This window comes from Labrus mixtus, chromosome 14 (assembly GCF_963584025.1).
Source record: "Labrus mixtus chromosome 14, fLabMix1.1, whole genome shotgun sequence".
In the NCBI taxonomy this organism is placed as follows: domain Eukaryota; kingdom Metazoa; phylum Chordata; class Actinopteri; order Labriformes; family Labridae; genus Labrus; species Labrus mixtus.
Genome location: NC_083625.1, coordinates 21,762,506 through 21,776,698, shown reverse-complemented (window position 1 = coordinate 21,776,698; position 14,193 = coordinate 21,762,506). Strand labels below are relative to the sequence as shown.

Below are 14,193 nucleotides of genomic sequence, written 5' to 3'. Positions count from 1 at the left end.
CTACATACATCTGCTATTTTCTTGCTGGGGTGTGACGTGATTTGTGTCATGTGCAGGTGCGATGGATCGCGTACAAACCAATAGGGTGTAGGAATGGTATATGTTTATACTTCTCATCCAACCACAATCAAATTCACTCGAATCCGGATGGCGCGATTTATCTGGATAGGCATTTTTTTTTTGTGTGTTTTTTTGAACGATGACAAGCCGGAATGAAAACAAGCCGAAATGAAATAGTAGTAACGAGGCTATTTTTAAAATGTAAGGAGTAGAAAGTACAGATAATTGCGTGAAAATGTAAGGAGTAGAAGTAAAAAGACGGCTGAAAAATAATTACTCCAGTAAAGTATGGATACCCAAAATTTCTACTTAAGGTACCTCTGATAAGGCGTGTAGCTGACCTGATTGACAGGCTGGCGCGGTGTAACGGTTTTTCAGGAGGCTTAAAACCCGCCTCAGGTCCAGCTCTCAGCTGGTCGTTAGGTTGATTGAAAGTTAGGCTGAGACAGCATTTCCAGCACAGAGACCGCCATCGATGGGACTCCAGCGCCCCCCTTGAATATTAACAGTCTGTGGTATAGAAACTACCACCCTCAAAGCTTTCAATCTGGGTTTGAATCCGACCTGTGGCTCCTTTCCAGCATGTCACAAGACTCTCTCTCTCATCCTGACTTCTGAAACTATCCACTGTCCCGAATGAATATAGAAATGAAAGCCCAAAAATAAACCTTTATGAGAAGCCAGCACTCAGAATGTTTGGTTCAGTAAGGTCATTTTATAGAACAATTGTAATCTGACTGATTGATCCTTGAAATAACTGATTATATAATTTTAAAATGTGTGGTATCTAAACGTTTAAAGTAAACGAGTCAATCTTCATGTAAATCAGCTCATGAGTGTAATGGTGTGGTTATAGTAATATCTCAGACTGTGGGGAGACCTGTGAGAGACCTGTTCACGGGGCCCTGAAGGTCCTGGAGACGCCCCTGATGAAGGTGTCACTCTGGGTTGAATATTAAAGAATATGAATCACAGAAGAAGAGTCAGAGTGAATTTTTAACACTTTATTTACATCTTTATTAATTACATCTTTCAGCTTTGCTCTCCAGATTCAAGCAGCACAAAATACAAATTGATAAACACAAGAAGTAAAAGAAAACACAAAGCGACAGCTCTTTTCCCCCCCATTATCCCCGTTTTGTTTTTGAGAAAAAACACGACGGCTCAGAGGAGGGACAGACAGGCAGTTGAGCATGAAGGTGAGTGTGGACAGGAGACAGCCGAGAGGCCACTGCGTGACACAAACATGAAATTAAAACATTTACTTTGATTTAATCTGTGACTTTAAGTAGAAACGGCAGCTTTTGCTTAGTGCAGGGACATTCAACTCAAACATGATGCAGGTGAGAGGTGCAGGTAACAGAAATATACTAAGTGCAAACTAAAGTACAATGCTCAGCTCAGTGTTCAGCTGCCACACCTGAGGAGGCGTTCAAGAGCAGCTGGGAAATCTCAACACCTCCGGGGAGGAGTTGAGGTTCCCGTCAGTCCTCCTCGGAGTAGATCACGGAGGGTTGGATGTTCTCGGATCACACACACCGATCACATTCTGCTGTCCTTAAGAGTCGAACTTCAACTATCTTAAAAAGACGGACAGACACACACAGACCCGCACTAACAGGTCCAGACCGACCACATCAGGGACTTGTTTGCAGACGACTCAAGCACGTTTGTTTCAGGCGGTGGAGATCAGTAAGGGTTCCACAGGAGCTGGTCTGAAAACACAGGAACCTGCTGGTCATCAGAGCCCAAATCTAGAAGAAAAACACAGCAGAGTCAGAGACGAAACCTTCAAATTAACCACGATAGACGGACAACATCTACGAGAAAAACACGACAGAAAGAGACGTGTCAAATAAGACAGTCAAACATTTAATCTACAAGAACGACAACTTTGATACAAAAATGTAGTAAATGAGCCATTTAGGGTGCACTCATACCTGAGCCGTTTTAAACGAACTCTGGTGACCTTTTGTCGGATAGTCCGTTTGGTTGGGGGTGGTGTGAACGCTTAAACGAACCCTGGAGAGGACCAAAGAACTGAACTCTGGTCGGCTTAACGGGGGTCTCGGTCCGCTTCCAAGTACTCCAGAGTTCAGTTCGCTGTAGGTGAGAACTACGATCGGAACTAAACAGCAGTGCATTGTGGGTTGAATTTGACAGTCTGTAAACAATGTGAAATAGGTTTGCAGAGTGCGGCTAACTTTAGCATTACTAACAACAGCAGCTGTCCGTCCTCCTTACAGGTGAGCGTGCTGATGCTAAATGTGGTTACACATCACTCTGGTCAATATGTCACAGCTTTATAGATCAACATACTGACAAACTGCGCCGCGCTACAGGGCGCCATTCTTCCACTGTCCTGTTTACTTCGGGGTCATAGTTCAGCATTAGGCCAGATGGCAGCAGCCACTGACTGGAGCTACAGCACCAACTAGAGACGGGAGGCTGCAGTATACATCTGACAGACTTTGGTGCTTGTAATAAAGTGAAGTGTGAAGAAAAGCGAACTAAAATAAAAATGGGACAATGATGCCACTCCTGAAGCGCACCGAGTCCACCGGATCTGTGAATCTCCTGACAAACGGCTACACGCCCACCCGTGAGCATGACATCAGCATTAAGATGACCAATGGGCATTTGTTTTGGTTCCGATAGTCGTGTCAGAAGGTCAATGCTTGTAACGGCCAACTGTGTCGATGAAGCGTCCGTCTGAGCGCCTCACCTGCGACCTCACCTTGGGCTTCATCGGCCTCCAGCAGGAAACGGATCCAATCGTTCATGTTGTCGTTGATCAGCTGACTCCTGAAGGAGAAGCTCAGTCCAGGAGGAGAGTGGAGAGGTCTGAGGCTGCCGTCCTCCTCCTGCAGGAAACAAACACAGTTTCATCCAGGAGGTCAGTTTCTGATCTCTGATGAGGTCGTCAAAATGGATTCTTTGATGAGTGCTTTTAAAAAACAATGAATCTGTTATTTTAAGGATCAATCAGACCACAGAAGCTTTAAATAAATATAAACTTGTATTTCTATTGCCGTGGTATCAAACTGGTATATCGTTTGATTTAGACTCGTGCTATTAAATTCTGGTGTTGAATCGATGTTATTAAACTCTGGCGTCACAACAACCCTGAGGACTATGTTTGTACCGGGGACAGCGGGCTGGTCCAGGGTCCGGGCAGCTCCAGGGACGTCCCGGCCGATAGAAGACTCACAGAGGAGGCTTTGGAGGCTGCATGAGTCTCCTTCTCTCTCTGCTTGTCTCCTCCATCCTCACACAGGTCAGAGGTCATCTTGGCCAGCTGGCTCTGCCTGAACACAAAGTAACCAGTTTAGAAACAGCGAAGTGTTAACACCATCTCTAACGAGGCACACAGTCAAAGAACGAAGCTCGCTCACTGAAGGTTTTAGGTTTGAGAGAAACCCGACAGCTCACCAGGATTCATTCACGATGAACAACTTGAAACATTAAACTGGAATTCATTTGGGATCAAAAGGTCAACATGCTCCATAAAGTCAACACTTCAAACCACCTACAGTTGCTCCACGGGGTCCTGCATCTCTTCGGCGTCCGGCTGGGATTCGGACGGAGGGTCCCAGAGGTGCAGCGCCCGCCTCCACAGACGCACCTGCATGTCCCAGGAGCGGCGGCTGTACTTCCTGTACTTGTTGGGAGTCGATGGGTGGAGCTTAGGGTCCCTCATGTGTCTGAAGAAGGACCAAAGTGTAACAGCTATTATTTACTTTAAATGTCAGGAAAAACATAAAGAACATGATGACTGATTAATAACTGCATAGGACGAAGGTGATTAGAAATGTTTAATGAGCCGATAGAACTACCAACATTTTGAAAAGTCAAACACAACAAGACTCTTCTGCAGGTTCTGAGCCATCTTTTCTCTAACAAAGATGTTTTCCTGAAAGCTTCCTCATAGCGTGAAGAGTAACTGGGCAGGAGGGGGGCGGGGATGTGTGCTTCAGATGTATGACATGACGTAATAAAAAGCATGGCCGACCTAGTATTTCCGACCTGTTTTTATTAATTTTTTCATTCAACATTGCTGCGTGCGCAAGACAGCGCGCAAGTGCAGGCACACTCATGCTCCGTGCAGCAAAACTCCTATCTCGACTCTTGTGGAGAGACGGGAACCAAGAGAGCTAACTCACATCAGCTTCAGAGAAAGAGAGAGAAGGTCCGCTGTCCGCAGACCCCTCTTGTAAATGCACCTTGCGGCAATCAAAACTGAAGCTTCGTTGTAAAAAAATGTAATGTACATCTGCTTTCTGCTGAACTCTTATAAATAAATAACAGGAATATCAATGTTACAATTCACTTAGCAGACGCTTTTATATCAAGTGGAACTTTGTTGCAAAAACAATATTAATTTAGAGGGGAAAACACGTTTGATATAAATACAAGAAGAAAAAAAACGATCGTCTTCACAAATTCTCCTGATTATATCCTGCTGCATTCTCACATCAACTCACTGTGACTTTCTGCAGAATAAATATGAGGAGGCTGGAGGAGAAACTCCAGGTGAAGAGAGAAACATTCAGCTGTTTGTGTTCACACATGAAACCTCAGCAGGTTTGTTCAGGTGTGAACAAAACTATTCAACTATTCTCAGCATCAACACACAAGTGGAGAAGAACTCAACGTTGGCGAGGAATTAACAAAAATAAAAGTGTGAAGCAGCTTCACTACGTGACCCTGAATCTAGATGTCTGCGTGATGATGTCACTCAGGACGTGCGTGTCATCTGTACCCGTGTGGATCGTCTCACCTGGGGACTTGCTGCAGGTAGTTCTGGTAGCCGCTGGTGTTCTTACCATACTGGATCTGTTTCTGCCGCCGCTTTAGAACCGCAGCGTTGGTCTCTGTGTTGGCGGGGTCGGGGAGGCGGGGGTAGCAGCGACTGATGGGGGGTCTGCATGAAGACCGAGGTCAGATTTTAAAAAGTCTCCTGTGGCTCTGCTCTTACTGAACATGTTCAGCTGTGTGTTTTTATTTTGTAATGCTGTGCTGTCTTAATCTGAGAGTCCTTTACTTGCTGTGTGCTTTTATTTTGAAATAAAGTAAGGCCCTTCCTGTAAATGGTAGGTTAGGACATGAAGTTAAGCACAGAAACACAAAGTGGTTAGGGATCTCAAACATCTCAAAGTAACAGTAACAAAGGTCAATGTGTGATGTCATAAGGTGGATATTACTTTGGACTCGTCAGCTGAGCAGTCTGAGTTTGTTAAAGTGAAATGAGACATTCAAAGATGCAGCAGTGTCCTTCTTTTACATCACTGAGACTACAGGGAGACACTGAGGACCACTGTCTATCTTACCCCTTTAAATCCCCACCCCCTTTAAGAGTGCCCTCTGTTGGACTAACAGACTCTACTTTGTCTCCAGGTGTTTTATCATTATTTCCTTTGTGGTTTCAAACGTCTGCATTCAGAGCTGACTGACCTCTTACTGTCCAGGTCGTCCGTCCCCACCGCCACACTGCTGGTCGACACTTTGAGGATGCAGCGTTCCAGGATGGACGGCCTGAACCGACAAACTGGATTCATTATCTCATACACCCCACACTCAATAATACACAAAGATGAAGTTTAAGATGCACCTCCCCCTTCTTCTACTTGATATGCTAAATGCTAAGCTAAGTGACAGTTAGCAGTAATGCTAAGCTAAAAGGCAGTTAGCACAATGATTAAACCCTGAAAGCATGTTCAGTTCTTTAATTCTTGTTCATGATCGTCATTGTTCAGAAACACTGATAATATATATATATATATATATATATATATTTTTTTTTAAACCTGCGAGGTTTGGTGCTGCCGGCTCTCTCTCGTCCTCGCAGGCCGCTGGCAGCAGGAGGAGACGGGATCGGAGACACGTTACTGTGGAAGAGGAAAAAATAGAAGATTGAGGAGAAGAACATGGTGGAGGCCACAAAGGAGAAGACCACAGAAGACTAAAAGAAGAAAAGATGAAGACGGATGAGGAGGAGGAGATGAAGCAGGAGAAGTAGAAGAGGAACAAGTCAAAAGAGAAGGAGAAAATGATTTAAGATTAGGAAGCAGATGGAGGAGTAAAACACAATGAAGAAGAAGACAAAAGAAGAGGAGGAGAAGAAGACGGAGGAGACGAAAATGGACACGATGACAGAGGAGTAAAGGAATAAAATGATCAGACAGAAGTAATCAGGGTGTGAGTATCTGAGATCTACAGCTCTGCTCTCGTTTGATCCGGTCTGTCGCTCGTTCTTCTCTGATGAGACTGAACAGAAGAAGTGCTCATGGTCAAAATGAAGTTGCATGAATGAATGGTGAGCTGTGGTCGCATGTCGTAAACAAGTCAGTCGTATGTTGTACGTCGGACTCTGCATTGGCTTTGCTTTTATTTAAGAGCCAACGTCCATTTCGTATATATACAGTCTGCGGCCAAAATAAAATATAGAAGTTATTGAATGAAGTGGTGTTTCTCACCTGACCAGGCTGTCGTAGACAGAGCTGCATCCTGGGAGGAGCCACGGCTCGGGGGCGGAGCATCCGGAGGCCGCTGCAGCCAGCAGCGGGTCACTGAGACCGTTCCACACAGCTGCCGACCATCCCTTCGCGCACACACATGACCACGGGCTGAAACAGAAACTGAGAGAGCGGGATTTTCGTGTTTGATCTGACACAAGTTCAAATGTAACGATATCAAAACCCGTTGTCACCACGGCAACAAAAACTAGACGACATAAGTCATCGACACTGGGCATCAAAGATTACAGGCAAACCCCAAACACAGTCTAAATAACACAAAACATCGGTAACTTGTCTGGAGGGAGAAGTTACCAATGTTTTCAGACAGCGTGCCGGTCCGCAGGAGTTTACCTGTAATCCACTCATTCACACCTGTCTGATGATAACACTTAAACAGGAAGTAGGGATGCAATGATAGCTCACACTACGACTAAAAGCTGACGAACAATTTAAATCACTCAGACAAAAACATATATTGTAATTCTCCTTTAAACCAGCAGAGGGCACTTTCTGCCTCCATGTCTGACATCAGCTGAGGCAGCATCACATTTTGTAGGGAAAAATGTGAATAGTCAACTAATGAAACATCCCAACATCAGAGCGAGAGAAAGAGAGAGCGAGAGGGATGACATGCGGGAAAGGAGCCACAGGTCGGATTTGAACCGGAGCTGCCCGCTTGGAGGTCCATGGTCCCTGTACTTGGGGCACGTGCACACTACAGACGCCCACTCAGAAATATGAATTTTTAGAATACTGTAAAACTTCAAATAAAAGCTCATCTGGGTACAGATAGCTTAGTGGTTAGTGCACGCTCCACATCCTAAAAGAAGTCAGCCCGGGTTCTAAGTCGACCTGTGGCTCATTCCCCGCTCGCTCTCTGTCCTGTCTCAAATAAAACGGGACAAGAAGCCCAAACATTCTGATTTAGTTTACTCAATTCAATATTCTTTCTGGCGTTAGTTTACAGTTTTAGTATATTTCCCGTCCTTGATGTCCACGAGTTTAGTTTGTAAATATTTATAGTCGGGTCATTTCATAGACTGAGGAAAATAAAACACCTGGGGATATTATTAAAAGGTTTAGGGTAACCTGAAAATAACTACTTATTTGTTAATAAATCAACTAGAATAAAAAATAAATAAAGAATATTGGTTAATTTTTGTGTTTTTCAGCATTTCAGTTTTTAATAATTATGACCGGAAACTTTCAAACATAATTTATTTATTGATCTTTAAGGAGTGTTATCTCCAAAAGGCAAATAAATTATTCTTTATATTACGTATTTTTGCCCTGTGCGCTGCCTGCAGGTAGAGTCTGCACCAATCAGAGCAGCTCAGGAGGCTCTCTCCATGTGAAGATTAATCAGTATGAATTAACTGCGAGACACCTGAACGCTACACACGCGCGCGCAAACACACACCTGCGGAGGAAGGAAACGTGTCAAAGGTGCACTCTAAGTTAAAACACAAAAGATTCAGTTTGAAGAGGTTTTTCAAACTCAATCAAAAGTCTCCGCGTGTAAAGCCTTTGTGCCGCAATTTACCGTTAACCGTGACTCAGGTGAGCTCTGTGTGTTGTACTTGGGGTTTAGGTGTGCGTGTGTGTGTGTGTTTGGTGTCTCAGGTGTGTATTCCGTGTCTCAGGTGTGTATTCCGTGTCTCAGGTGAGCCGTACAGACCTGGAGGAGAGCAGCGGGCTCTGAGCTGTTTCCACTCCGCTCGTTGACATATTTTGCAGTTTGAGTTTGGCGCCTTCTCTTCAGACGGACAGACGCCATCGTTCCGCTTTCACAGCTTTTTAATGAGACGCACCTGAGGGGGGCGGGGCCTGCCGACGCACTCACCCGGGGCTTCTTCCGGTCCGGTGGATCAGATGATGGAGTCACGTGATCATTAAAGGACGATCTCATCTTCATGCATCACCTTCAAGGAGAATATATTAATTAATAAATATTCATCATTTATTTATTACAGCCGTTGAGTCGCAGCAGGTTGTAGTCGGTGTTTTCTTCTCTTTAATAATTAATTTTAATATTAAATGTTGTTTAATGAACATAAATCTGCAAAGTGATTGTGTTTACTATAACTTTATATTGACCTGCAGTATGAGAAGAAAAGCACAAACTGTTTATACTGAACTAGTTCTGAAGTTCGAAACGTCCATTTCCACCAGCTCGCCACAGGGGGGCGCCGTTTCCCCTCCTCTTCATCATGTGATCATCTGATACAACTCCGCTGTCACAAGGACAGATACAAGAAATCTTTCTTACCGAAGGCCATAACTCTGTACAACAACTCACCTCATGCGAGCAGAGAACTGTCATCATGATAATATCTGTCTCTCCTTACTGTACTCTGTTCTGCACATGTTAAATTTACAAATTATCCCTGCACTCATGTTCACTTCATTTGTCTGTCTACTCGCCGTTATATTGAATAGTTTCTGCTGATAATATGTCTACGCTCATGCACTTTAACTTATGTATCACTGATTGCACAGCTCTGGACAGCTCCCTATGTCAATACTGTCCATTTACAACTCTGTTTTTGCACATTTACATTTAATTTTTCATATTTAATCTTCCTATTTAAGACTAGTAATGCTTAGTTAAATCCTGGTTGTACATATTCACATTCTTAGTTTTGATATTTTTAGTACTTATTTACTTTGTATTTAATATTATATTGTGTTTAGATTTGCTAACATTGTAGTTTTTACTCATATTGTGTCATATTGTTCCAAGTTTGGGATCAATAAAGTAATTCTATTTTATTCTATGTAGACTGAAGCCTGCAGGTCAGGAGCACTCAGGTGGACCTCCAGCGTGCGACCACGAGGAGACTTCACCTGACTGAATCTCTAAACAACGAGCTGATCTTTTATTAGAGACGTGAGAGAGATTCCCTCGTTCATGAGGGACATGTGGAGGTTGTAAGATCGATTTGAAAGAAGATAAAAACATATTTATTATCATCACTTCCCTGTGTGTTCATTATTATTTATGTTACAGTCGGTGGAGACCGGTACTGCCGCTCCGCTCCTGCAGGCGGCGCTGTTTGATATCAAATCACGACCACTGCCGTATTCTGACACAGAGGGAACAAGATGGCGTCCGGCAGCGGGGTGAGTTGTCTGTCTGATCCTGTTTCATGTGTTTAAAATATAAAAGTAGTTTAATGATTCGTGGTTTTAGATTCAGCTCCGATGTGTCCGTTAACCGGAGCTGCTAGCCGCTCTGAGCTAACCCGGGTTACGTTAAAATCACCGGGTTAGCAGGCGGAACAACAGCTAGCTGCTAAAGAACAATGTTACCCAGTCTCTGTTAAACCATGTTTATTAAACGAAGCTTGTTCAATGATGTATCTTATCGACGTTTACCGAGGACTGAGATACATCTAAAAACGTATTCAGGGCTGTTTTTAATCTGCTGCCTCGTTAACACGGAATGCTAAATGTTAGCCTGTGTTCCGTTAGCATAATCAACAAGAAGACTTCCGGTCATGTGACGTTACGTTTAGAGACGCGCAATAAGAATGTTATTGATACACAGAGTATAAAAACAACTATCAACATTATTCACATTGAACACAAAATAATAAACATTATTAAATAATGTTCAGAAAAACAACAACATGAAGAATATAAAATACATCAGCTTCTTTAAATAGCAGAGAGACTAATGATGTGCAGAGCTTCTCCTGTCTCACTGAACACACTGCAGGGATTAATGAACTTCTAAACCTGTTCAGTTGACAGCGATGAACCTCTGAGCTGAGGACAGCAGCAGGTTGCACTCTGGATGTAGAACATGTGCTCGGGGTTCTTCTTCCTCTGTGTGATGATGCAGATGTTTTATTTACATGACGTGTCGACTGCTTTCCTTTCTTCTCTTGTAGTCCAGTAAGAACGACTTCCGTCGGAAGTGGGACAAAGACGAGTATGAAAACCTCGCTCAGAAACGTCTGGCCGAGGAGCGAGACCGAGAGCGGCGAGATGGTGAGGAAATAAAACAACAACATTTTATCACTGTTACACCTGTGTCCGACAAACGATCCACACAAAACCAGGAACTTTAAAACTTGAATATGAATCTGGTCTAAATCAAACGTCATGCACAGATATGTTGACGTTTGGTCAAGATGGAGGACAATCTAGATTTTTTTTTCTCTCTCTGAAGAGTTTTTTACCCTTTAAAACACGTTCTTTACTCTCTCTCTGTCTCTCTCTCTCTGTCTCTCTCTCTCTCTGTCTCACTCTTTCTGTCTCTCTCTGTCTCTCTGTCTCTCTCTGTCTGTCTCTCTGTCTCTCTCTCTGTCTCTCTCTCTCTCTCACACTCTGTCTCTCTGTCTCTCTCTCTCTCTCTCTCTCTCTCTCTCTCTCTCTCTCTCTCTCTCTCTCTGTCTCTCTCTCTCATAGGGAAAACGGCGCCCCCGGTCAAGCGGGACCTCCTGCGTCACAGAGACTATAAGGTGGATCTGGAGTCCAAACTGGGGAAGACCATCGTCATCACGAAGACGACTCCTCAGGCCGAGATGGGCGGGTACGTGTCATGATGGTACTAACAGGGTCATGTGACACAGATGGAGTCACGACAAACACGGGGAGAAATGTTCACGTTTTTAAGGATATTCATGAAGCGTTCATCAGACCGCTCAGCTCCCTCTCTCTGATTGGCTTCCTTCTTCTTCTCTAACAGTTATTACTGTAACGTGTGCGACTGTGTGGTGAAAGACTCCATCAACTTCCTGGATCACATCAACGGGAAAAAACGTGAGTTCACAGCGATGAAGACCAGATGTGTGTGTGTGCGCATGACTCTGTGTTTGTGTGTGTGTAACTGTTTTTGTGTGTGTGAGCAGACCAGAGGAACCTGGGCATGTCTATGCGGGTGGAGCGCTCGTCTTTGGATCAGGTGAAGAAGCGCTTCGAGGTGAACAAGAAGAAGATGGAGGAGAAGCAGAAGGAGTACGACTTTGAGGAGCGAATGAAGGAGCTGCGTGAGGAGGTGAGGAGGAGGAGCCCCAGCTGATTGATGTTAGGATGAGTTAGGAAAAGGAGAGAGTGGGAGTGACATGGGGGAAAGGAGCCACAGGTAGGACCCGAACATGGGCTCTGGCCGCAGGCTTGACAGACCACAGCGTCACTACAAGGGGTGCGACCCAACCGCTAAGCCGTCTGCACCCTATTAAAAGAACAATATGTAACTCTGACTCCTAGTGTTTAAAATGGGTACTGCAGTCTAAATTCTAAACATTGTAGAGATCAGTCTCCCCCCCGCCCCCTGCTCTCTAGAGTCGATGCTCACACAGGTCACCATGTGGTGAACACTGAAGCTTCAGTGTTTATCCAGCTCTGCATCGGTCTGTAAACCTTTCTGTGTTCTAACCTCTCTCCATTTTTCAAAAGCATCTCCAATATTGATCCTAGTTTGAGCACGTTTCTACTCGTGGAGCTTATTAGAAACATGCAGAGGCTTTTTAGGTCGGGTACAATCACTTCTATCTGAACCAGTTCTCTTGCCGGGAGGGAGGAGTTGGCAAACGCTAAGTAATCAAAGCTAACAGGCGCAGAACCTGTGGCTAATTCGTTAGCTGCTAATGAGCGATTTAACCATCATGTTTCCCACCGAATGAGAAGCTGACCAGTTTATTTACCAGAATACAGAAGCTCACAGAGCTGCTTAACATTTTGTTACTAATTTATTATATTACCTTTAAGAGGGCTCTATGGGGACTGACTCACTGCAGGAGACAGACTCTAGTGGAGACTGGAGGAACTGCAGTTTTTGGTACTTCAACTCAGGAAGAGTTTGGTGATGATGACAGGCTCCTTGTACGCGGGCTCCCTGTGGTGGTACGCAAAGAAATCGCCACAATATATAAAAAAAAACCTGTTCAGCATAAATGATTTTTTTTATTTTTGACATACTCTTATCTTATCTGTCTTGTATCTATTGAGTTGTATTTATATCAGATGTGTTTTCCCCTATAAATTAATTTAGTTTTTGCAACAAACAACTTTAATCTGCTCAATTTTTGCGCACGCACAGACATAAACAACAACAGGAGTGCGCCTCGTGTTTTGAAAAGTTCCACTCGATATTCCGTTATAGTTCAGTACTGAAACAACAGCAAGCAGCTGTAGGTCTACATCAACAGATATTCTGTTATTTATTGGAGTTCAGCACAATCGGCAGCAAGCAGCTGTACATAACGGAACCAGGAGAAGCTTCAGTTTTTGATGCATGTACGGACAGTCACTCACCCCCTCTCTCTCTCGCTCTGAAGCTGATGTGATTCTGCTCTATTTTGCCGTCTTAACACTCCGCAGGAGTTGAGAGGGATTTTTTTAAAAAGGCAGTTTTGCTATGTTGAACGCAGAGACTTATAATACAGCGTCTCTGGTTGCACGAAGCCTGCGGAGCGCGCGCCTGCACTCTCTCGCGCGCTCTCTCTCCCCGCTACCTCTCGCTCTCTTAGTCACGCAGCAATTGTATGAATAAATGCAAAATTAAATAAGAACAGGTCGGAAATATACTTGGGCCCAGGTATCGTCTATTAGTGGGAAACACTGGAGACTAAATATTCTCAAACAGGTTGTTGGTATAAAGTTGGCATTTTTATTGTGCTGCACTTTTTTTTTTATTTGGGCAAATGTCAGAGTTGTGTGGAGTTTAAGTGTCAGTTCTAGCGCTAACCCTTAGTAGGCCTATAGTGTGGCTGCCAACAGTCCATAATAAATAACCTCCTGTGTAAAATGTGTGTAGAAATAGGCCTACAGTGTATTTTAACATCTACCATAATGGTGGTACTTGGAGAGCCAAATATTTTCGGAGGTGGTACGCAGTCTAAAAAGTTTGAGAACCACTGTCCTAAATGAATTCACAATCAGATATAACAGAGCTCTGTTGTTAATGTGTTTGTGTTTGTGTGTGTGTCAGGAGGAGAAGGCGAAGGCCTATAAGAAGGAGAAGCTGAAGGAGAGGAAGCGGCGTGCAGAGGACGACGTGGACTTCGAGGAGGACGATGAGATGGCGGCTGTGATGGGGTTCTCGGGTTTTGGCTCATCCAAGAAGGGTCACTGACGCTCTGCAGCCCGACTCCAACGTGCCAACCACGGCGCTCCAAGACAGGAACCTGGTTTTATCTCCGCCCCCTCAGTCAGCTGGACTTTGAGACCAGAACGGGGATGGAGGAGCTCTGCTGCAGCTGATACTCCACACTCCTGGTTCAGAACTTTTTCCTTAAAATATTCCTTTTATCTACATCCAGGCTCCTTCTTTCCGGTAGTTTGATCCTCGACTCTGTCCTCTCTGAACCCAGCAGGTAAAGGTGAGACAGGAAGTCCATGTTGAGCTGATTGTGTACGCAGGAAGCAGAGTGAAAAACGAGACTATGACTGCAGATCAATGGTTTAGTTTCCAGTAGTAACACCCTCCCAACATGGAAGTTTTTTAACTAAGTTTGGATATAAATCATTGAAGAGTTTCAAAAACTTAATTTAAGAAACGAGCGACTTTAAACTCCGACCTCGTAGAGTTTAGTTTGATTGTCTGAACTCGTCCGTTGTTTGTTTGGGGAATTCTTGTTGTAATAAACATCTTTTTTTTAAATAA

General features: G+C 44.1%; 2 protein-coding genes across 2 annotated transcripts; one reads left to right on the top strand and one right to left on the bottom strand.

Moving 5' to 3' along the window:
- Positions 1 to 1,049: 1,049 nt before the first annotated feature.
- slbp2 (stem-loop binding protein 2) lies at positions 1,050 to 8,414 on the bottom strand. Its single transcript, XM_061055792.1, has 9 exons — positions 8,257 to 8,414; positions 6,537 to 6,698; positions 5,868 to 5,948; positions 5,515 to 5,595; positions 4,841 to 4,984; positions 3,594 to 3,764; positions 3,206 to 3,368; positions 2,798 to 2,924; positions 1,050 to 1,814 (listed from the first exon to the last, which is right to left on the bottom strand). Exons 1-9 carry the CDS (start codon positions 8,304 to 8,306, stop codon positions 1,750 to 1,752), a joined length of 1,044 nt encoding a protein of 347 aa, XP_060911775.1. The 5' UTR covers positions 8,307 to 8,414; the 3' UTR covers positions 1,050 to 1,749.
- Positions 8,415 to 9,589: 1,175 nt separating this feature from the next.
- Positions 9,590 to 14,193, top strand: zmat2 (zinc finger, matrin-type 2). Its single transcript, XM_061055791.1, has 6 exons — positions 9,590 to 9,701; positions 10,475 to 10,574; positions 10,995 to 11,118; positions 11,275 to 11,348; positions 11,438 to 11,583; positions 13,519 to 14,193. Exons 1-6 carry the CDS (start codon positions 9,684 to 9,686, stop codon positions 13,660 to 13,662), a joined length of 606 nt encoding a protein of 201 aa, XP_060911774.1. The 5' UTR covers positions 9,590 to 9,683; the 3' UTR covers positions 13,663 to 14,193.

Excerpts from the sequence above, each read along its gene's own strand:
- slbp2 (XM_061055792.1), bottom strand. The coding sequence starts at position 8,306 with ATGTCAACGAGCGGAGTGGAAACAGCTCAGAGCCCGCTGCTCTCCTCC. Across the intron at positions 5,949-6,536 it reads GTCTACGACAGCCTGGTCAG|TAACGTGTCTCCGATCCCGT; the intron begins GTGAGAAACACC and ends CCTCTTCCACAG. Across the intron at positions 4,985-5,514 it reads GACGACCTGGACAGTAAGAG|ACCCCCCATCAGTCGCTGCT; the intron begins GTCAGTCAGCTC and ends GTCTTCATGCAG.
- zmat2 (XM_061055791.1), top strand. Across the intron at positions 10,575-10,994 it reads AGACCGAGAGCGGCGAGATG|GGAAAACGGCGCCCCCGGTC; the intron begins GTGAGGAAATAA and ends TCTCTCTCATAG. Across the intron at positions 11,349-11,437 it reads TCACATCAACGGGAAAAAAC|ACCAGAGGAACCTGGGCATG; the intron begins GTGAGTTCACAG and ends GTGTGTGAGCAG.